Below are 23429 nucleotides of genomic sequence, written 5' to 3' on the forward strand. Positions count from 1 at the left end.
TTTAAGTGAAACAATTATCCATGTTATACTGCATTCTCCACGTGTTTTCCCGTACACTCAATCTTGCTGACAGCATTTGTTGCCCATCCCTAATCCCCCTGGAACTGATGACTTGCTCAGCCATTTCAAAGGGAAGTTAAGAATCGACCACATTGCTGTGGAGCCAGAATTGCATGTAGACCAGACGAAGTCAGCACGACTGGTTTCCTTCCCTAAAGGGCACTAGCGAAGAAGATGGATTTTTGTGACAATCAGTGACAGTTGATACAGTCACCATTAGTTTTCTGTTCCTGATTTATAGATTGAATTGGCATTCGACCTGTTGCTGGAGTGGGATTTGAACACCTCCCAGAACATCAGCCTGGACATCTGGATTACTAGACCTGTGATGTCACCGTTACACAACCACCTCCTAATTTCCTCTTCACCCTATTGATACCTTCCGCTTGAAATGCTTTTCCTCCTTATGAATTCCCAAAATGTTTTCAATTTTCTCTTAAAACTATTTCGTTTTCTATTTTGCATTTCCCGTAGTTGAACCCATTGCCTGACTTTTATTTGTCATTGTGCCAACAAGATGAGAAGAAATCAGGATCAGTTTTTTAACCACTACTTGGGTTGGATACACTGGGAAATGATTGGGTTGAAATATTAAGGATTTGGACAAACTGATTCTAATTGCCTGTTCTTCTTTTCATCCACCATCTACCAGGAACCTCTTCCCTGAACAATAGCTGCAATCTATAACTCATTCATGGAAAATATGTGGTAGTTTTGAGCTAAACTGGGTGTTCAACATTATCAGCCAATAGCCCTAGAGGGTTGTTCATTCGCTGCTAATGGAGACCCATGCTTTCAAGGAGAAAAGATCACAGAATTCACACTGTACCGTCATTGTTCTGTCTTCAACCCTTTCTTTCCATGATTCTCCGATTCAAGCTCCTACTGGATATTGCATTCAACTGATTAATGTGGCATCCATTAAAAACTTCTTTAATGGACTGCTTACCCAACTGAAGATCTGCAAATGTAATTCACAGAGCCCCTGCAGAGTACAAACAGGCCGTTCGGCCCAACATGTCTATACCAACTCTCCAAAGAGCATCTCAACTAGACTCATATCCCCTGCCATATCCCTCTAACCCGGCATTTCCCACAGCTATTCCCCTAATTTATACATCCCTGAACACTATGGGTGATTTAGATGGCTGATCCTCCTAGTCTGCACATCTTTGGACTTGGGAGGAAATCAGAGCACCTGGAGGAAACCCATGCAGACACAGGGAGAATGTGCAAACTCCACACAGACAGTTTCCTGAGGCTTGGATCAAACCTGGGACCCTGGCGCTGTGAGGCAGCAGTGCTAATCACTGAGCCACCGTGCTGCCCCAAATCTTTTATGCTCATGAATGAATTTTTCTGCAACATTTGAAAATAGATATTTTACCTTTAGTATAATGTCTCCCTCCTTTAAGACCCCTTCCTTTGAAGCAAGGCCATCCGATGACATGTGTTTAATGAAAATTTGACTGCCCAACCTCAAGCCGTATTCTGTGAGAAAAAATGGCACACAAAGGTAGTCAGAAATTCAGCTGTTAAATTGCTCTGAAACGCTTACAATGCAAGATGTTCTGAGGAAGGGTTACCGGACCTAAAACGTTAACTCTGATTTTTCTTCACAGGTGCTGCCACTCCTGCTGAGCTTTTCCAGCAATTTCTGTTTTTTTTTCCAAGGCTTTAATCTTAGGTCTCTGCTACCCTGTTCTGGCTTAAAGCTGGCTACATGCATCTTAATTATTCTTTTGAAGAGAAGTTCATTAAAGCCAAAATGATAGTCCAGCAGCACAAATGCATGACTATGTATGACACAAATGCATCTAGCTGAGAAAAGTCCACTCAGATAGGTTAGCAGCTGTAAACCTTTTTAAACCTTACAAGCCCACTAATGATGCAAGAGACAAAGGGGATCTGCTTAGCTCAGTTGGCTGGATGGCTGATTTACAATGCAGTGTGGTGCCAACAGTGTGGGTTCAACTTCCACACCCCAGTTGAGGTTACCCTGAAGGACTCTCCTTCTCAACCTCTCCCCTCAACTGAGGCATAGTGCCCTGTCAGGTTAAATCACCACCTGTCATGTCTCTCTAATGAAAGAGCAGACGTAGGGCCCATTAAGACAAGAACAATTTTACTTTAGAGACAAAGGAGGTAATAGTTTCCTAAAGGCACAGTGTAAGTTCTGACTCCTTAATGAGTACTTTATTCAGTCGTTTACTCAGGAAGAAAATGTTGACAAATGGGAAGAAAATGACAGGAAGAAGATGATTACAAGGGATAAGTGGTTTAGTCCAGATAATTTGCTTCTCCAGTTTTTAGAGGAGATGAAAGTGAAATAGAGTTTACCATAATCTTCTAATCTTCCCTAGATATGTGGGAAGTGGCGGAGGTTTGGAGAGTGAGAAATGTGGCTCTCGTATTTAAAGAAGGGTCTGAGAACATTCCTGGTAACAACATGCCAGTCAATTGAACATCAGTGGTGGTAAGATATTAAAGACAACAGGGAAAGTCTTAACAGGGACTGAAAGAGATTTGAGTTAATTAATTCAATATTTGACATTCAACAAATATAAAATTAGCTTTTCAGAGGCTGTTTAGCAGCAAGTATGTACTCAGTACGCCACTAAAAATCTAGACCACTCAACATGATGTAACTGTTTTGAACATTTTTTTACAGTAAAACAAATAGGGTGAGAGTGAAGAGTGCAAAACCAGTGAAAAATCACTTTGATTTCATTTAAAACTCCTGAGCTGTCTCTAAAAGCACATTCAAATGCACTTCAGCAGTAGACTGGACAGCAAAGGATAGAAGAGAAACAGAACTTGGCTCACTGCCTGTCATGTCAGTATTGTCATTGTACTTCTACAGAAGATTGATAACACAAGCATTACCTGTACCCAGCAGGGTAATTCCACAAGCTGGAGATAAATATGCAACATTGCAAAAGCAGATCTTCAAGCCCTCTTACAGAGTCATACAGCATGGAAACAGATCTTTGGGTCCAATCAGTCCATGCTGACCATGTTCCCAAATGAAACTGGTCCCATCTGCCTGTGCTTGGCCCATATCTCTCCAAATCTTTCCTATTCATGTACATATCCAAAAGACTTTTAAATGCGTAACTGTACATGCATCCACCACTTTCTCTAGCAGTTCATTCCACACACTAACCACCCTCCATGTAAAATGTTGTCCCTCACGTCCTTTTTAAAACTTTCTCCTCTCATCTTAAAATATGTCCCTTAGTTTTGAACTCCTCTACCCAAGGGAAAAGACTTTTTGACATTCATCTTATCTAGACCCCTCATGATTTTAAAAAACTCAATAAAGTCACCCCTCAACTTCCTATGCTCCAGTGAAAATGTCCCAGCCTATCCAGTCTATTTTTAACATCTCAAACCCTTGATTCCCTTCTGGAAGATTAAAGGCAGAGGCACAGATGGGTGTGAACAAAAATCATGTTTGCTGAGTAAGGTGAGGGCCCATGGTGTTCGAGGTGAGCTACTGGCTTGGATTGAGGATTGGCTGTCTGACAGAAAGCAGAGAGTTGGGATAAAAGGCTCTTTTTCAGAATGGCAACCGGTGACAAGTGATATCCCACAGGGTTCAGTGTTGGGGCTGCAGCTGTTCACCTTATATATTAATGATCTAGATGAAGGGACTGGGGGCATTCTGGCGAAGTTTGCAGATGTTATGAAGATAGGTGGACAGGCTGGTAGTGCTGAGGAGGTGGGGAGGCTGAAGATTTAGGCAGTTTAGGAGAGTGGTCCAGGAAATGGCTGATCAAATTCAACGTGAGTAAATGCGAGGTTTTGCACTTTGGCAAAAAGAATGCAGGCATGGACTATTTTCTAAACAGTGAGAAAATTCGTAAAGCAGAAGTACAAAGGGATCTGAGAGTGTTGGTCCAGGATTCTCTAAAAGTTAACTTGCAGGTAGAGTCCGCGATTAAGAAAGAAAATGTAATGTTGTCGTTTATCTCAAGAGCGTTGGAACATAAAAGCAGCGATGTGCTTCTGAGGCTTCATAAAACTCTAGTTAGGCCGCATTTAGAATACTTGTGTCCAATTTTGGAAGGACATACTGGCCCTGGAGCATGTCCAGAGGAGACTCACACAGATGATCCCTGGAATGGTAGGTTTAACGTACGATGAACGGCTAAGGATCCTGGGATTGAATTCATTAGAGTTTAGAAGGTTGAGGGGAGATCTAATAGAAACTTACAAGATAATGTATGGCTTAGAAAGGGTGGACGCTGAGAAGTTGTTTCCATTAGGTGGGGAGACTGGGACGCATGGACACAGCCTTAGAATTAGAGTGGGTAAATTTAAAATGGAAATGAAGAGACATTTATTCAGCCAGAGAGTGGTGGGCTTGTGGAATTCATTGCCACCGAGTGCAGTGGAGGCCAGGACGTTAAATGCCTTCAAGGCAGATATCGACAAATTCTTGATCTCAGAAGGAATCATGGGCTACGGGGACAGTGCAGGGAAGTGGAGTTGAAATGCCGATCAGCCATGATTTAAATGGCGGTGTGGACTCGATGGGCTGAATGGCCTTACTTCCACTCCTATGTCTTATGTTGTCTGGAATGATATGACACCCACCTGAGGCCAATGCCCTCACACTGGAGATGGAGGCAATACTACAAAGGCAAATAAGACAACACACTGGGAATACCCTTCATGGTTTCATTGCACAATCTGAGCACCAATGGATTCCTCACCTTAAAATCAGCATCAAATTTTGTTTGGTATGCGTGTGAGTTGCCTTGGGTAGTTTAATTGACTTGTGTGTCTTATATAAATGCAAGCTGTAGTGACTGTAAACCAAAGCTTGCACAACAATCCTTCACAAGGCAGACTGCTTAAGGACAGTTCTAAATGGGAAGAGTAAGATTACGAAGAAATGTAGGCCTAGATTCTTCCCTGGTATTAATTGTAAAAATGTCAGTGTTTGTCATCACTACTCCATTAAAATTGGCAGCAAAGTTAGATGTCCACACTTGTTCAATGCAACTTTGAAGTCCAGCAGTTCCTGTCAGAGATTCCATGCTTTTCTAAAGGATCAATGTCAAAGCTCTCCCAGACTGAAATCAGTGAGAACATCAACGAATAAAGGAGAATCTTCATTCTCAATCTGTCTCATTGTAAAAAACATTCAAAAAAAGTTACATCTCATGGGTTTTTTATGACATATGAAGTTCATACTTGCTACTAAATAGCCTCACTGGCCCTGAAAAGCTAATTTTATATTTGGGGAATGTCAAGTTTTTTCATATGATACAAATGTTTCATATATTGGAAAATATCTTATAAAGCTTTCTGTGATATATTGGTTTCCATCTCAATTCAATCATAATTTGCGTCATAATCTGAAATATTTAAAAGTGAACTGATGCAGTGCTTTTATTAGAGATAGTGAGAACTGCCGATGCTGGAGTCAGAGATAACACAGTGTAGAGCTGGGGAAACACAGCAGGCTAGGCAGCATCAGAGGAGCAGGAAAGCTGACATTTTGGGTTGGGACCCTTCTTCAGAAACTCAAAACATCAGCTTTCAGATGTTCGTCTGATGCTGCCTGGCCTGCTGTGTTCCTCCAGCTCCACACTGTGTTATCAGTGTTTTTAATTTCCAGGATTACTTTCCGTGAGAACTCTCCATTGGATTGCCAAGGTATAGAGCTGGATGAACACAGGAGGACAAGCAACATCAGAGGAGCAGGAAGGCTGACGTTTTGGGCCTAGGCCCTTCATCAAAAAGAAATCTTTGAAAAAGGGTCTAGGCCTTCCTGCTCCTCTGATGCTGCTTGGCCTGCTGTGTTCATCCAGCTCTACACGTTGGTATCTCAGATTCTCCAGCATCTGCAGTTCCTATGATCTCTCCACTGGATTAGCTGGCATTACTTCTACTGATGCCTTGTGCTCTCTTTAGTTTGGCACAAGATTTATGCTGCAGTGGGAATGAGGTTTTCACATTATAGTGATCACTAAATCCATCAGCAAATATCATTGCTTTACAATTGACAGCAAAATCTAGACCATTAATAGATGGAGCAAATGGAATTGTGGTAAAATGATTTTCAATGTAGTCAAAATGGAGGCTGTCCACTTTAGATCTAAAGAAATGGATAAGTTGTAAAAAGTTGGAAACTGTGGAAATCCAAAGAGACTTGCAAGTACAGACATATTAATAAATGTCACAGACAGGTAGAGAAAAAAAAATCAAAAACTGAATGGAATGCTGGCTTTTAGAACTAAATGAATATACAAAATGATAAAAGTTATGCTTCAGTTCTACAAAGTCCTCACTTTGCCACAATTGGAGTACTATGGGCAGGTATATTGACCTTGAAGAAATTACAATTTAGATTTATTAGATTGATACCTAACTCAAAAGAATAAATTGCAACAGAAGATTACACAAGAGATGGATGTGTTCCCTGGACTTTAAGTAGAAATATATATTTCTGCTAGCTGAGGAATTAAGGGCTAGAGGATATAAAGTAAAAATTAAAACTCAGCCTTTCAGGAATGAAATAGGACACATTTTTACATGGAAGCAATGGTTGGAATTCAGAATTCTCTTTAACAAACTGCAACTGATGCTCAATCAATTGTTCACTTTAAATCTGGAATTTAGAGAAAAATTTGTCACCCAGAGGTGTTTAGGGCACAGGTTGGTCACAGTTTGGTGACAGATCTATCATCATCTCATTGAATGGCAGAACAGGCATGAGGAGCTAAATGATACTCTCATGTTCCTATAAATCATACACCATGGCTATGAGCTGCCAACTATTTGCACTTACAATCCTAAAACTACTTGATCTATTTTAACACCTTTACAACCCTTTAGATTTCCTTCAGCTCTCATGCACTGTGACATACACTACTCAACTGTTTGCATATCCTCATTTATCCAAATGTGCAGGACAAATTGGTACATAATTCCCACCAAAGGCATTTGACTGGAGATAAATGCCCATTTGTAAACCTCTCACCACTTTAGAGGAAGAAAGCCTTGAAGTTAGTTTGCACTCGGTCAGCTTTTGCAAAGTGATATTGAGGTCAGTGGCAACTTTACTGAGCTAATACTAGTGAGTGAGTAATTACACCACACCCCCTTAAAGTCACATCCAATGGCAAAATTTATCAAAAATATTTAACCCAAAGATGATCAGACATAATAGCACTGGGGTGGTTTAGACATACCAGTGATTCAGGGAGAGTAGTACTAATGATGCTTGATAGAAAGCAGTACTAATGGTGATTCAGAGAGAATAGTAGTAATGGCGATTCAGAAAGAACAGTGCTAATGGTGATTCACAGAGAGTGGTCACATGGTGATTCAGAGAGAATAGTAGTAATGGCGATTCAGGGAGAGGAATACCATTGGTGATTCAGAGACAGCAGTACTAATAATAATTCACAGAGAACAGTACTAATGGTGATTCAGAGAAAGCAGCAATAACAGTCATTCAGAGCGAGCAGTAGTAACAATGATTCAGTGTGTGCAATGCTAAGTATGTTACCAAATTAAAATTTTGGTTTCCCATTGAGAGAAATCTCACCTTCGTTAGAATTATTTTTAATAAGGTAACTCTTGATGGGTTTCCTAGCCCGATCGTAATGCATATCATCATCCTCAAACTCATCATGGTAACTTTCACTTGGGATGTGTTCTCGTCTAACCCTCCTAGCACTGTGATCCTGGTGGTTGTGTTGATAGTTATAACTCCTTGAGGGGCTGGGGCTTCGGTCATAGCTTCTCGAGGGGCTGGGGCTTCGTTCATAGCTCCTTGAGGGGCTGGGACTTCGATCATAGCTCCTTGAGGGGCTGGGACTTCGGTCATAGCTGTAGTTTCTGCTGGAATCCTGGTCATAGTCATTATTGTGATGGGAGTCACCGTGGTACAGATTTTGGTTCTGAATCCTTCTCAATCTCCTGTCAGCTGGATCATAGTCCTCATCCTCATCAGAGGCATCGTCATGGGCGTAGTCTGGTCGACTGGAATAATAGCTGGCAGCTGGAGCTGCATTGGTCACAGGAATCTGTACTTTACGGGGCCTCTTCACCGTCTTGAAAAAAGAGCACAGCCATTAGGTAGCATGAATCACTCAGTAATGCATTCAAACAAGTATCTGTATATCAAAACCAGCACTGCCCAAAAAGGACACGTTAGCCCAACCCAGTCAGTTTAAATTAGGACACTGGAGTAAGAATAGAGGCCAGCCAAAAGCCTATCAATCAAAGTGTAATATATTTGTCGAATATGTTATTGGGAAGGTGCTGAAGTGACCAGTCTGAATAAGATGAATGCATAAATGTGTTTCTAGAGGAAGATATGAGCTATATCCCACAACCCGACATTTCTAGTGTGGATCAGCACTTGCAGAAAGCGTGGGTTGGAGAAATTGGTGTTACAATGTTGTAGCCCCATCTGTAGCGCATGCTCCAATTGGGGAATACGTACACCAAGGGGTTAATAGAATTATTCAGTGGTAAGAAGGGCAGTAGGTAAGGTTAATCTCCAAAAAGAGTTGGCTCTGCTGCGACTGAAGCCTTTTCCTGATTCTATAAAATATCTTAACTTCTACTTAAATTAAGTCCAAGAAAACCTTCCACATTTAAATATTCAATTTTTGTTGACACTATTCATTTCTGTAAAGATATTCTTTCATCACCATTCATACAATCTGACCTTATTCCATTACAGTCACTGAAAGATTTGGCTTTCCTTTTTTAAAAAAATAGTGGAAACTTGGCAGAAGTTGGCTGGGCCCTTGCTCTTTCCTGTACTTTACATTGCATTCATGTTGTGATTTTTTTCCCCTTCCTCCTGCTTCTGATTGTTTCAATGTCACTATTATTAAAATGATTCCAATCAGAAAATCTAGAGTTTAGTACTGTCAAGCTGTCTGACCATGGTAGAGCTCACAAGATAAGTTCATATGCACAGGTATTTTTCAGTTAATGACTGGATAATGATTCCAACTGTTTGTTCTCTCTCTCACTGAGAACACTGATTAAGTAAATGAGACTCACAATCATTTCATTATTCCTATTTCTACAATATATATAAACACAGTCTTATTTAAGTATCAGCCTTGACTCAGGGACAGGTCAATGCTTCATGGGTTCTTCCAAACTTGAGCACAAAATCTCAACTAGCACTTCATTGCATTACTGCTACATTTTCAGAGGTACCTTCTTTGGATGTGTTAAATTGAAAACCTTCAAGCTGACATAAGAATTCCCATAATATTATTCAAAGAAGAGTTAATTAGGCCACTTTTGGAATTCTACTTTCTGGTTTCCCTGCTATAAGAATGTTGTAAAACTTGAAAAGGGTTCAGAAAATATTTACAAGGACGTTGTCGGGACTGGGCGGTTTAAGCTATAGGGAGAGGCTGAATAGGCTGGGGCTATTTTCTCTGGAGCATCGGAGGCCGAGGGATGACCTTATAAAGGTGTATAAAGTAATGAAGGGCAAGGATAGGGTGAATAGCCAAGATCTTTTCCCCAGGATAGGTGAGTCCAAAATTAGAGGGCATGAGTTTAAGGTGAGAGGGGAAAGATTTAAAAGGGACCTGAGCGGCTGTGGTTTCATGCAGAGTGTGGTGCCTATATGTAATAAGGTGTCAGAGGAATTGATGGAGGTGGTTACAATTACCACATTTAAAAGGCATCTCGATGGTACATGAATAGGAAGGATTTAGAGGGATATGGGCCAAATACTGGCAAATGGGACTAGATTGATTTGGGATATCTGGTTGGCATGGACTAGTTGGACCACAGGGTCTTTTATTGTGCTGTACATCTCTATGACACTATATACCCCAGGCAAGCGCTAAACAGTTTAACTGATCTCCTTGTAGCCAAACTGCCTGCTGCTTTTCCTTATATTACAAAAGTGATTTTCAGCTAAAAAGAACTTCATTGACTGATAAATGTTTTACTTTATGTTATGTTAATTGTATTTCTTTGGTTCAATCTTTTTACAATACATTCTTACACTGCAGTTAGAACTGACAAGCCAGGGTTTTTTATCCGTGCTTGTTTAACCTGAGGCTATTAAGGGCAAAAAGTGCTGGAGTGACATTACAAATGGTCCATGCTATTTTGAGGGGGCATTCCAAAGGGACGGATTGAACTGGTTGTATTCAGCTGATGGGGAGGCAACTTGCAGATGTTTTTTTCTTCTACTGCTGGTCCAAAAATGAGCAACAGCATTTAATTCAATTCACAAGCTGTCTGGTGGAACTTAAACACTTAATTTTTGAGTTGCCATTCCCATACTAGTGTGACTCAGAGCAAAGAGATAATAATAGATATTTCAGACTGAAAGGATTCTTTGCCTAAGGTCGACACAGAATCTTTTGATACTCACTATGTTCACAGATTTGCCGGAGCGCTTTAGATTCTGAATGGCGAAAGAAGAGGTCACATTGTCCATGGAAACACCATTCACCATAACAATCCTGTCCTTTATCCTGAAGAGAAAGAACCATTTAAATTAAAGTTGGAAATACACCCTATCACAAGGATAGCTTTATGTTGTTTGCTGTTAGCACCGCTCCTCCCTGAAAGCTTGGAGGGGGTGCTTCAGCAAGTTGATACGCAAATCCAATTTACTGAGGCAAAAATGTTTGAAACAACAGACATCCTCTCTTTAAAAAGGCTCCAAGGGCCCAAATCTAGTGTCCTGCCCCCAAACATGGCACTGACCATTTTAAAAGGGGGTTTAAAGGTGGAGGGGTTTGTTTCACATTGCAATTCTGTGCTTCAGGAAGGTAGCTGCCCGTGCGAAACAGCTGTTGCCTCTAATAATACTCAGTGGTAAGAAGGGCAGTAGGTAAGGTTAATCTCCAAAAAGCGTTGGCTCTGCTGCGACTGAAGCCTTTTCCTGATTCTACAAAATATCTTAACTTCTACTTCTTAAATTAAGTCCAAGAAAACCTTCCACATTTAAATATTCAAGTTTTGTTGACACTATTCATTTCTGTAAAGATATTCTTTCGTCACCATTCATACAATCTCACCTTATTCCATTACAGTCACCGAAAGATTTGGCTTTCATTGCCATGAGTGGGAAACATGACAAGTGCACCTTAGAGCTGGTAGGAGTATTGTGGTTTACCCCCCTGCAGGTGGGCATATCACCATCCAGCATTCATGATGGTTGCTAATCTGTGGATGGCTTGTCACTTCTTTGGGGGCACTCTTGATAAAAACAATCAGTTAAGCCTGCTTGAGCAACTGGACATCATGCAGAAGTTACTAGCTGAGAGCCACCACCCCCTTGCCCTTTCTACCCTCTCTCATTCTTCTACTGAGACAACTCCAACCTCCACATCATTTACCTCTGTTCGGTATTCTCTGTTGCTATTGAATGCAAGAGTTACCAGGGTTCTGATTGACAGGCAGGCCTTTCACCTATGAGGTCTTAATTCCAGGGGAAGGCCTGGATGGGGCTAGTGATCCTGCCTGATTGGCACATGTTTTGACGGGGCTTTCCTGAACGGGATGGCACACGTCTCTCTGCAGCTGTCCAACCAGGACAGAAGATCCACAACACCTCAAGTAGATTCCTTAAAGATGTATTTAATCTCACCATGAATCTTAAGGCCTGCCCATTGTGGATACTGGGTGAGTTGGCATGGGAGGTATAAGGCCAAAAGTAGTGATTGGGGCATAAGTTGGCATGAGTTGGTACTGTGAGCATAGAGACTATAAAGGGCCATAGAAGAGGCATGTGCTGATATGGAGGGCCATTGAGAGGCAGAGTGGAGGGCATGAGCTGCTTTCATTTACTATGGATGGAGCATAGAGAAAAGCAGGGGCAACAAGTGGATCTCAGGTAAGTTTTTTACATCATTCCTTTTCCTAAATCATCAACAAAGTATTGATACAAAGAGGCAAGCCTTACGCACAACCTACTTCCACCCCAGCAGCCTCTGTGCTGCTTCTAGTGTCACCTGCCCTGAAAATCTACCCCTTCCTTGAATGAAAATTCAAAGTTCAAATTCAATCCCGAGTTGGATTTGCAGCTTTGGAAATTGTCCCACATCTGCACTTCCAACTCCAGGGAGAAATTTCAGGCAGGATTGTTGTCAGGATATTCAAATGTAGCCAGATTTCCATCCAACCCTAATCTCATTGTCAATCACTACGGTTGAAATAGGACATGGACAGGACCTCCAAAGACTTGAATCACATTTGCTGTCAATTATACAGTGCAACAGGTAATTGAAATTGGGACAAGTGGGTGTTGGGCAGTGTGTGTAAGATTTGACTGATAGGATATTGCCTGATTTCAGTCCATTTACATTTGGATTCCAGCTTCTACATGAAACCTGGAAGGAGCAGATACCCAGTGATAATGGGAACTGCAGATGCTGGAGAATCCAAGATAACAAAGTGTGGAGCTGGATGAACACAGCAGGCCAAGCAGCATCTCAGGAGCACAAAAGCTGATGTTTTGGGCTTAGACCCTTCATCCTCTGATGAAGGGTCTAGGCCCGAAACGTCAGCTTTTGTGCTCCTGAGATGCTGCTTGGCCTGCTGTGTTCATCCAGCTCCACACTTTGTTATCTAGGAGCAGGTACACATATGTTTTATCTTCTCTTAATAGTGACAGAGCTGAGGTAAATTCTGCTCCACGGCTTTTGCTCTTATTGAGATCAGAAAGACAGAAAATAAATTTGGTATCATCTGAGGTTTGGTGCCCTATTTCATTACTGAATAAGGTCACTGAGCTAATGATTTTATTCAACATTATTCTTTATGTGCTTTTGAGTTTGATATTCCATGTTACAGTTTTTCGGTTCACCTACATCAACACTCTCTAATTCTTCTATGGGTGAAAACTGTCTCAGATTTGCCTCCTGAGTTGGTTGATTTCAACTGGGATGCTCACAAGATGTCTTGTGACTGGCCTTTGGGCTAGCACAGAAAATATTCGCCACATTTCCTGCTTGTGATCACTAGTCAGTTACCCCTGTTGGAACATGCTTATGCATGGATCTTAAATCAGGCAGGCTTCACATGGTGAATGGTGGAAAGAAATCCTATTGCCATTGCAGAGGCAGTTGTGTGGAGTTGGGCATTGTAATTTGTCAAGGCAGTACAGAGGGGTCTTCACTTTGTAACAAACCCCTGACATAGGATGACAGGGATGTGTGTGATGTGACAGCATTGAGAATTTAGTTGCATCCTACTAGTGTGCATCTGACATGGCTTTATGTGAGCAAACAGCGTTGGGAGAATGGTGGGAAAAGTGATTTAATTTTTCACCGCCGACATGATACTCTAATCAGCACAAAAATGATCAAGCTACCAGTGTAGTTCTTAATGACTGTGCAAGGAAATGAGACAGATAATTTGCACCATGTTGACCTTACATCAAAGTCAGTTATACACTGAAAGTAAGAATTTAAAATGGCTGAGTTTTGACAGAGAGTATTTTGGAGTCAGCGAGTGTGATTAGATTGTAATTCTCAGAGTTCTTTGGAATTTGAGTTCACTATCTCAACTACGTGGTGGAACAATTATTCTTAGCCACCAGCCTTTCTCTTAACAGCTTATCAAGAGATCTAAGATTAGACTGCCTGGCTGTCCTCTTGATTCAAGGTGGTCAATGCATCAGCACAGCAGACCAACAAAGCGAAGAAAGAGCTTTCTCAAGATTTATTTTTTCCAAAAGTCTGGCTATTATAATAATCGTCAATATTCCCTGACACGAAGTTTGAATCATATCTCCTCCTCTTCATTTCTTTCAGGCACTGTTGTAATATTCTGTCGTTATAATCTAAGATGCACTTGGGACCTGGTGATTGTTCCATATACAAGTGCAGTTCCAATGAATTGCAAGCAAATGAAGGATTGTGATGATCTGGAGTATAATGTTACAAGCTATTAATAAAATATAATAAGCCATTTTTAATGTTGCATTACTTCAGAATTAAATCACCATTTTTGCCGACTGGAAGAGACCATAACTGTTATATTTGAAGCACTGAAGTTGGTGCGACAATGCAATGGATATTTTTCAATCAAACATTTTGGAATATCTAATTGAAACATCAGAAAATAAATAATTCTAAGAGCAATTGCTACAATACACTAACTCCTATTTGGGGGCCCTCTAGTGTGCAAACAAAGATAGACAGGTACGCATATTTCAAGGCCTGCGTTATATATCTTTGCCTCTTTGGATTATGGATAAAATAACCCTGATCTTTTTACGCACAGAATCTTCCCTTCAGCTGGTCCAGATCGAACAACATCTGAAACAAGAATGGCAGTTTCTCCAGTGGTATTATTGGGTTTGTCTGTTCCTCCAGATATTGCAATACCAAATCCGATCTTCGAATCCTGCAACAAAATTATAAAAGACAAAGCATTTCTACAGGCACCAGGATGAAATGATTGCCAAAAGGGTGCATCAGGAGATTCTTTTATGATTTGGGGTCTAAGATATAATAGAAAGAGTTTATCATACTCTGCAAATGATCATAGGCATCTCTCTCAATTAGACTATTGCCGTTATAGCTTGAAGGGCAGCACACTACGAGTATGAGGTAAGGTGAGGAACAGGTCTCCATGAACTACCAAACCAGCACAAGGACTGACCCCCATGCCCAATGATGCCATTCTGCATCACATCGTAAGATATGTAAACTAACTGACACCCTCCCCCTCAATCTGTGCTTAATTGTTTAATTCTTACCATAGTAAAAGTTGACTAAAATTGACTGACCAGGAGCACAAATGGTGATTATGTATTATGAGCTAATTTCACACTCTGCCAATTGGAACTGAAATCATGCAGAATTCATAACAGGTTGTAATATACTAACGTTGGTTTTGTGTTACTGCTAGAGGAAAAGTTTACCCTGATTTCTCATACATAGAGCCAGCAGGGACCCTCTGGTCTGATGGAAAAAGATGGAAATTGGAGAACTGCCTGCCTGTTCGAGCAGCTTGCAGATCTGAGGGGGTTGAGAAATCCTAGCTATTGTATGAAAAGTTTTGCATGATGGGGTTAGGGTCATTAGCAATCTGGGCATTGAGAGTTAGGGGGCATTTACTTTAGGGCTTTAATGTTGCTGCTGGATCTACATAAATCACTGACAAACTTCTTAAACAAAGTCTGACAACAATCATGTACAATCTATATTTTAAAGCATTTTTTGAGCAACCTGCAGCTGTCCTTTAAGTTCGCTGGCCATGTTGCTCACAGCCAAAGAATGATGTTCAGAGCACGCGGGACCTATGTTCTACCCATTGGTACTTCAATGCAACAGTGTGGGTCTATAGGCAGGACCCAGACTTGTATAGATTAATCAGGCTTCTTCCTGTCCTGGTAGTTGCCTGAGCTCATAAACTCAAGGTTCTCATCAAAATGTCAAGGGTTGGGAGAGCTCGTTAAGGCCTGTGCTTTGATTTTGCATTGAAATTCTGGTTCACTTATTCCAATATCAGATTCAATTCTTTATGGTTCATGAGTCAATTCCTGGATAAAATAATCTGGTTTGGCAATGTAAATACAGGGAACAGGTTCACTGTCTTCTGGAATTTGAATTAAAATAACAGCCAGAGTAAAAGTAGCTTAAGATACTTTTGTTTACTGACAGTGCATCCTTTCCCTTTTCTAAGATGAGTTGTTTTATGCTTTGAACTCAATCTGTTACAATGAATCAACAGAGAGAAGCAACAATCCTTCACTGATTTATCCCATTGTGAACCAGGAAGTATTAAGGAATTAAATAATTTAGGAAGGATCCATGGTAAATAGATCATACTTGGATGCTGGAGGGAGATTCGGTGGATGAGGTGAAATTCGTATCAGTGTGGATTGTGAAGTGATGTGTGGAATAGGTAGGATGGATCAGTTGACCAGTTCCAACATCACAGGTTCTGAAGTAAAACTGGGGATCAATGAGATGGGCACGGTGGGTTAACCCAACAATATTACAATTACATAATTCTCCCTTGAGGCTTTTCCATGGCTGGTTGATGCTCTGTGACTACAAATTTAAAAATAGATAGGCTTTTTTTTATTAAGGACTTCCATCTTACTGATGAAGCATCAGGCTAATCCACATCCAATAACGGCTCTTAAAACACTGCTCAAATTTTGACAACTGTGACAAATTTCACCACTATAGCTAAGACAATTTAAAACATTCTTAACTAATCAACAAAATTCTGACAGAAACAACCCGCAATATTCTAAAAAGAAAGCAATTTGCCTTATCTCCCAGTGTTAATAGACTTTTAAAAATTCCAGGATCTCGATCTGCATTTCTGCAATTTTTCCTTGGGCCACACCCTATCAACATTCCAGATTTTGTACTAATCAGTTTATTAGTTTTTCGAGTATATTATTTATATCCAGACAGATGAAAAATGGCACATTGTTCTCTGCCATTTTTACTTTTACCTAAAGTAATGCAGAGAGACAAAAACATAAATTTACCCGATTTAGCACGACTGTGTGCTGCTCCCATATCAGAGTTTCTTCCATTTCTACAAACTGCAAAGAATAAATCAGATTATTATAAAATTACATTTTCAGTTGAAAAAAAAACTACTGTTTAAAGCTTTATTTCACCCCGTTCTGTTAAGAATGTAAACCTTCCTCAGATACACTTCTCAAGGTATTGACTCTTCTATGGCTGCAATTACTGATCCATTGACCTTATTTGGTTCTGGTTCTCGGGCACTGATTTATCTTGGAGCTCTGTCCCTGTGGGCAGTATGTAGCAGTGATACAGTTCCCTGCCTGTTGAATTTTGTTGGGCAACAGTTCACTAGACACTGTCTTTTGATAATGTAGCTTATGATGGGATCAAGTTGCCTCTCTTTATGTTGTTCAGATGTCCATTCTTAAATTTTCAGTCTATGCTGGGGGTTGGAGTGAAGAATGTTGGTAGTTGGTTCAACTTTGAAGAATATTGTAGCTAACGTTCAAACAAGTGCACTTGCCAATAGATATCAGTAGATAATAATTAGCAATGCGCATTTTGAATTAAATCAAACACTTAACTGTGCAGTGATGGTCATTCTGTAGATCAATGACCCTGGGTGGAAATCCCACTTCCTAGGAGCAGCTGGCCAAGTAGAGAGCAGCAGCAGTACCCTCTTCAACAGTGTCACTGAGGAGGTGGCTCAGGGTTGAGGCGGGAGGGAATTTGACAGCTCAATTAAATGTCCCCACCTCCCTACTCCCTTCAGAGGGTGCATTAAATATTGCCCTGGGTTTTGCTTGTGTTGCTCATTTGAAATTTGAATCCTGGTGGCTCATTGGATAGCACTGCTATCTCACAGCACGAGGGACCCGGGTTTGATTGTCCCCTTGAGAGACTGTCTGAATGGAGTTTGCATATTCTTCCCAAGTCTGTGCGGGTTTCCTTCCAAAGATGTGCAGTTTAGGTGAATTGGCCATGCTACGTTGCCCATTGTGTCCAGGGACATGCAGACTAGATGGATCACCCTTGGGAAAGGCAAGGTTACTGGGATAGGGTAGCATAGGGAATTAGATCTGGGTAGGATGCTCTTCAGAGGGTCAGTATGTGCTAAAGGGTCTGCTTCTACACTGATCCTACAAAATTCTATAAAACTGAACCTCAGTGGCAGAAATCTTTCGATACAGTAAATGTTGCAATTCTCAGTTATTGGTTGAACATTTTTTGTATCATTTTCTTCAGAATCTAGTTTGTGGATTCAAATTCCACATTTAGACTTGAACATATAATGCAGGCAGAGATAGTAGGAACTGCAGATGCTGGATAATTTGAGATAACATGGTGTAGAACTGGGTGAACACAGTAGGCCAAGCAGCATCAGAGGAGCAGGAAGGCTGATGTTTCAGGCCTAGACCCTTCTGAAGTGTTCATCCAGCTCTACACCTTGTTATCTCATATAATGCAAGCAGATGTCTTAGTGCGTATGAAGTACCATAAGAATTGTACTGCTGTTTGAAGTGAATATTAATCAAGTGAGTCAAAGAATTTCACATTTGCTTGACAACATTCCTCTTCCCAAAAGCAGATTATCTGCTAATTCATTTTCATTGAAGGATCTGCTGATACCATTCTAACCTTCATAACAACAGGAAATAAATTATTAAAAAGAATCAATTTGAATTAAAATATGATAAGATGCTTCACTAATTCAAATTTTGAAATCCTTTTATTACCCTCATAAAGATAGAAACTGAGTAATTCCTTTGACCTTTGTTCAAACTCCAGAAGATCAATGTTATCTTCTAATCTGCACTGTTCAGCTTGAATTCCCAGTACATTCCAGAAATTGTTCTAGCAAGGTTGAATCTATAACTTGCTATATAGTAGCAATGTCTTTGTTTAACTAATGTATTTCAAAGCCTAACTTTGCCCAATTGACTCCAAGATTAGAATTCTCAGAAAGTGGTTACAGCAACATCAACTAATTACCAAATTGTTGATGTTGAGATGTTTGGAGGAGGGAGGAAAAGAGAGAGGAAAATTTCCAGTCTCTTTTCAACCTGCTAATTTGTACATATATCAATTTCATTCAGTTGGGTTGTAGATACAGTCCAGAATATGAGTACATAATCCACACTGACAGTTCAGTGGAACACTGTGAGAGTTCTGCATTGTCGGGTGAGATACTAAACACGTGCTCCTAAGTGAGTTTTGAGAAGATTTGTAGCTCAGGTTGAGGTTCTGGATGTGAGTTTGCTCGCTGAGCTGGAAGGTTCGTTTTCAGACGTTCCGTCACCACTCCAGGTAATATCATCAGTGAGCCTCCGACGAAGCGCTGGTGTTATGTCCCGCTTTTTATTTGGAGCCAATCTACCATCCCCTGAGAAAAAGAACAGGAAATGACAACACTAACGCAGGAAATGACATCACCAACCCAAGGAAACCTAACCAGATAAATAGAAAGCGGGACATAACACCAGCGCTTCGTCGGAGGCTCACTGATGATGTTGCCTAGTATGGTGACAAAACGTCTGAAAATGAACCTTCCAGCTCAGCGAGCAAACTCACATCCAGAACATGTGCTCCTAAGATGCTGCTTGGCCTGCTGTGTTCATTCAGCTCCACACTTTGTTCTGTGAAACTCTCCAGCATCTGCAGTTCCCATTATCTCTCTCTACTAAACATGCCTGCTTTTTAGGGATGGGTATGGTAAGATCCTATGCTCACCTGATAATCTGGCCATCATTTCTCTCTCAGTGACCACTCATGAAATAGGATAACTGTTAATTTATCAGAAATTACACAACACCAGGTTATAGTCCAGCAGGTTTATTTGAAAGTGCAAGCTTTCAGAACTTCCTCCTTCTTTGGGTGTTAATGAGAGATGTAGTATCAGACAGAGAATTTCATCTCACTTCTCTTTGTGCTATCTTGTTGTGTGAAAACTGGTCTCTGGCTTTGCGTGGTAAACAATTCTCTACACTTCCAAAGTGGTTCATCAAACATGAAGCAGTCTGGGTTCCCTGAGTATGTGAGAGCACTTTTATTTAAATTCACTGTAGCTCAGAGTGTGACTGCATCAGACAGTTTAGAGCGTGTCATGTAGACAGCCAGTTGCTGACAACAGTAAAAAAACAAAGAACTGCAGATCCTGAAATCTGAAACGAAAACAGAAATTGCTGCAGGTTTAGCCGTATCTGTGGATAGAAAGCAGAGTTAATGTTTTGGATCCAGTGCCTATTTTTCAGAAAATAGTTCAGAAGCATCAGTGGTTACAGCACCTCAGGTAAGGAAAGAACAAATCTTCAAGGATCCTGCTTCTAATCAAGGTCAGATGTCAGCTATAGTTCAACCACTTCTGCTTCTGAGTTACTAGTTTCCGTGTTCAAATCTTGTAGTCCAGGATTTGAGCACAAAATTCATGATGGATGTTGCATGCAGTACTGAGGGAGTGTGACACTGTTGGCAGTACTGTCTTTCTGATGACTCAGTAAAATCTCACCTGTGCTGTCAGGTGGATGTAAAAGATTTGAACAAGAGCATGGGAATTATCCCTGATATCCTGGCCCGTGTTTATCCTTCAATTAATATCACAAAGATAAAATCAGATTATCTGGTTGTTACTTTTGCACGTGGGAATTTGCAGTGTGTACATTGACTGCTATGTTTTCCACATTTTAGCAGTGATCACACTGCAAAAGTGTTTCCTTGATTGCAAAGCACCCGATGGCTGTAGAAATGCTATTCAAATGCCTTTTTTTTGGTAATCCCTGTTAAAGTCTGTCCTGTTTGTATTCAGCCACATCTCATAATAACCTGTGCTAGGAAGTGACACTGGCCTTAAATAAATAGAGCAAATTTATCTTTGAGGCTGCAATGACTGGGTGATTTCTGTACCTGGAGTAGATATGAACTGTTTTGCAGCACAGAATTGTTCAAAGAGCTGGAAAACAGATTCTTAGCCCAGACAGGACGCTCGAAATAATTCAACAACAACAACGCAAAAACAAATTGTAATGAGAATTTCAGGATAATTAATTGTGAATGTAAAGATTATAGGTCATGATAACCAAACCAGTTTTGTTTATCCATGTGCTGCAAGGAAAGTCATCAACCAGCAGGCTGTTCTTATCACAAACAATGTGGACTTAGTTTACTTATTGAGATCTCTAATCACAGTTCACCTTAATAGCTCAAGTGTGAAAAACATTGCTAACTGTGGTATGGTGGTGGGTAGAGATTCCCCAATTTCAATCCTTGATTGAAGGTGGATTAACAAATCTCAACTGGGACAGAATTTAGGCTGTGACAGTTAGAGTCAATGCAGTGGGGTGGATAGTCAGAGAGGGGTTAACAATATACAAGATGCAAGTCCTATATATGTTAAAAGGGCAGGGAAAAAATCATGGACCGGTATTTATCCGTGAAGGAGACATCAGAGAGGTACAAAGAAATTATTACATGGGAGTCTGAGGAGGAGAAAGTAGATTTTAAACAGGCTAATTTAAAAGAATGACCAAACACAACAGAAGAAGCTGTAGATCTATTAATCTTACTTTGTAAAGCAATAGAATCAACAATCAGGAGTAAATTCAAGGAATATCTGCAATTTAGTTAACCGAAGTCAGCATGTATTCAGAAAGAGAAGATCCCACATGAAAAGCTCCTTGACTTCTTTGAGAAAATAAAAACCCAAGCTGATTGCAGTAAGCCCTTTGATGTGGTGAAATCCACCGTTCGAAACAACTGTCATAAAGCTCCTGACATTAATTAAACTCAAACCTGTGGAGTTCCAGGGTAAGACTTGGGAATGGAGAAGAAAAAAGAAGCAATGATGGGACCATAATACGAAAGAAAAACACCCTGCTAGAAATATGTGAACCAAAAACACAAAGAAAATGCTGGAAATACTCAGCAGCTTGTGTGGCAGCTGAGCTCCTGACAGGACGGGACTCCTGACCTTGAATAATGAGCAGCAATTGCGGAACTGTGTTGCCACATAATGGCATTGGTCCATTGCAAATTTATCAGTTCTTTGCTGAAACAACTAACTTTGTTCTACTTCCCCATCTATTTCCTGTAGTCCTGCAAACATTTTTCTCTTGGGAATTGTAATCTCCACCTCACTCTCAGATTGTGTATTCCCAATCCTAGCGGCTCACTGTGTGAGAAAGATTTTCATCTTGTTGCTGTTGCTTCTTTGCTCAATCAGCTTAAATTGCTGTCCTCTGGTTTTCCATACTTCCACCAATTGCAGCAGTTTCTTCATATCTGCTCTGCCCCAGACTCCTCCTGATTTTGAAGATCAAATCTCCCCTCAACTTTCTCTGCAAAGAAAATAAAGTCTCAACATCTTTATCCATTTAACTCAAGCTCATCAACCCCAGAACCATTCTTGTGAACAATTTCTCCACCCTCTCTAATGCTTTTAGGTCTTTAAAGTGTCTTCTAAAGTGTGATGGTCAGAGTTTGTCACAGTACTCCAATAGAAAAAATCATTCAGTGCTTTTTTTTTAAAAACAGGCTTATCATAACTTCCTGGTTTTGTCTATGTCCTGTTTATAAAATCCAGGATTCTGTATGCTTTGTTAACCGCTCCCTCAACCCTCCCAGCCACATTCAATGATTATTATTATTGCACGTACTCCCACATTCCTCTGTTAGTGCAAACCTTTTAGAATCACACATTGTAATCTGTCTCTGCATTTTTCTTACCAAAATAAACCACTCTTCTGAAATATTTTTTATATTTCCCAATCAAACTGTTCAGAGATATTAGTACAACCTTGGGAACAGACAGGACTTGAGACCAGGTCTCCTGGCTCAGAGGTAAGGACACTGCTATATGCCACATGAGGTCTATTTGTTTATCCTTTAAACATCAGTAATGGGGGCTCTTCTAGCTGCTGAACTTACATTCTGACATACGTCATTAACAGAGAGTGTGCGCATGAGCTTTGAGCTTCCTGATAGGCTTCCTAATCTGCCAACTCTGCAAATTTCTGGTCATTTCTAAATGTAAACTCATTAGGACTGTCACTAATATAGTCCTCAATACAGCTCAGAAACATGCGTGTGCACTGCAGACTCTATATAAAACCTATAAAACCAACTGAATCACTCAAAAACAGACATAATATGTCCTAATTGTATGCTCTATGACTTCATGATCAAGTTAAATAAACTAACAGCAATGATATAATTGGAAGATGAGACTGGAACCACCAAGCAGCATATTGAAAATGAGCTCCTTCAATAGCTTAGGGAGTTGATAGGGCCAACCTGCATCCTGTGCTGGGTTGTAGAGTTTAGCAGAAATCAGTGACACTGGAAGAATGGTCTTTGTGCTAATATCAGAAGCTGGAGTTGAGTAGTTTCAGGAAGTGAAGAAGGCAGGGGGACAATGGAGTGTGGGTGATCTGACAATGGAGTGTCAGAGGATGTGGGTAGGGGGATGTTCACAACGCTGCCCCACACTAACAACCAAAACAGAATCCTCCTCGTCCTCATGTACCACCCCACCAACCTCCGGATCCAACGCATCATCTTCTGACACGTCCGCCATCTGCAATCCAACCCCACCACCAAAGACATTTTTCCCTCCCCACCCTTATCTGCCTTCCGGAGGGACCACTCTCTCCATGGCTCCCTTGTCCGCTCCACACTCCCGTCCAGGCCCACAACATCTAGCAATTTTCCCTGCATCTGCAGGAAATGCTACACCTGCCCATACACCTCCGCCCTCAATCCCATCCCAGGCCACCAGAAGGCTTTCTACATCAAGCAGATGTTCACCTGCACATCTGCTAATATGGTATAATGCATCCGCTGTTCCCGTTGTGGCCTCCTCTACATCGGGGAAACCAAGCGGAGGCTTGGGGACCGCTCTGCAGAACACCT

At 40.8% G+C, this 23429-nt stretch overlaps 1 protein-coding gene across 2 annotated transcripts in view; it reads right to left on the reverse strand.

Moving 5' to 3' along the window:
• The window catches only part of LOC125465784 (tight junction protein ZO-3-like), a 96632-nt gene that overhangs the window by 40535 nt on the left and 32668 nt on the right, over positions 1-23429 (reverse strand). For both annotated transcript variants that reach the window (XM_048559634.2, XM_048559633.2), the window contains exons 2-6: positions 16541-16597; positions 14309-14433; positions 10448-10550; positions 7628-8135; positions 1448-1551 (exon numbers count right to left, since the gene is read on the reverse strand). In XM_048559634.2, the coding sequence (XP_048415591.2) occupies positions 1448-1551; positions 7628-8135; positions 10448-10550; positions 14309-14433; positions 16541-16588 (888 nt within the window). In that variant the 5' untranslated portion in view covers positions 16589-16597. The remainder of the gene's footprint in view (positions 1-1447; positions 1552-7627; positions 8136-10447; positions 10551-14308; positions 14434-16540; positions 16598-23429) is intronic.

The sequence above is a fragment of the Stegostoma tigrinum genome, chromosome 30 (assembly GCF_030684315.1).
Source record: "Stegostoma tigrinum isolate sSteTig4 chromosome 30, sSteTig4.hap1, whole genome shotgun sequence".
Taxonomy (NCBI): Eukaryota; Metazoa; Chordata; class Chondrichthyes; order Orectolobiformes; family Stegostomatidae; genus Stegostoma; species Stegostoma tigrinum.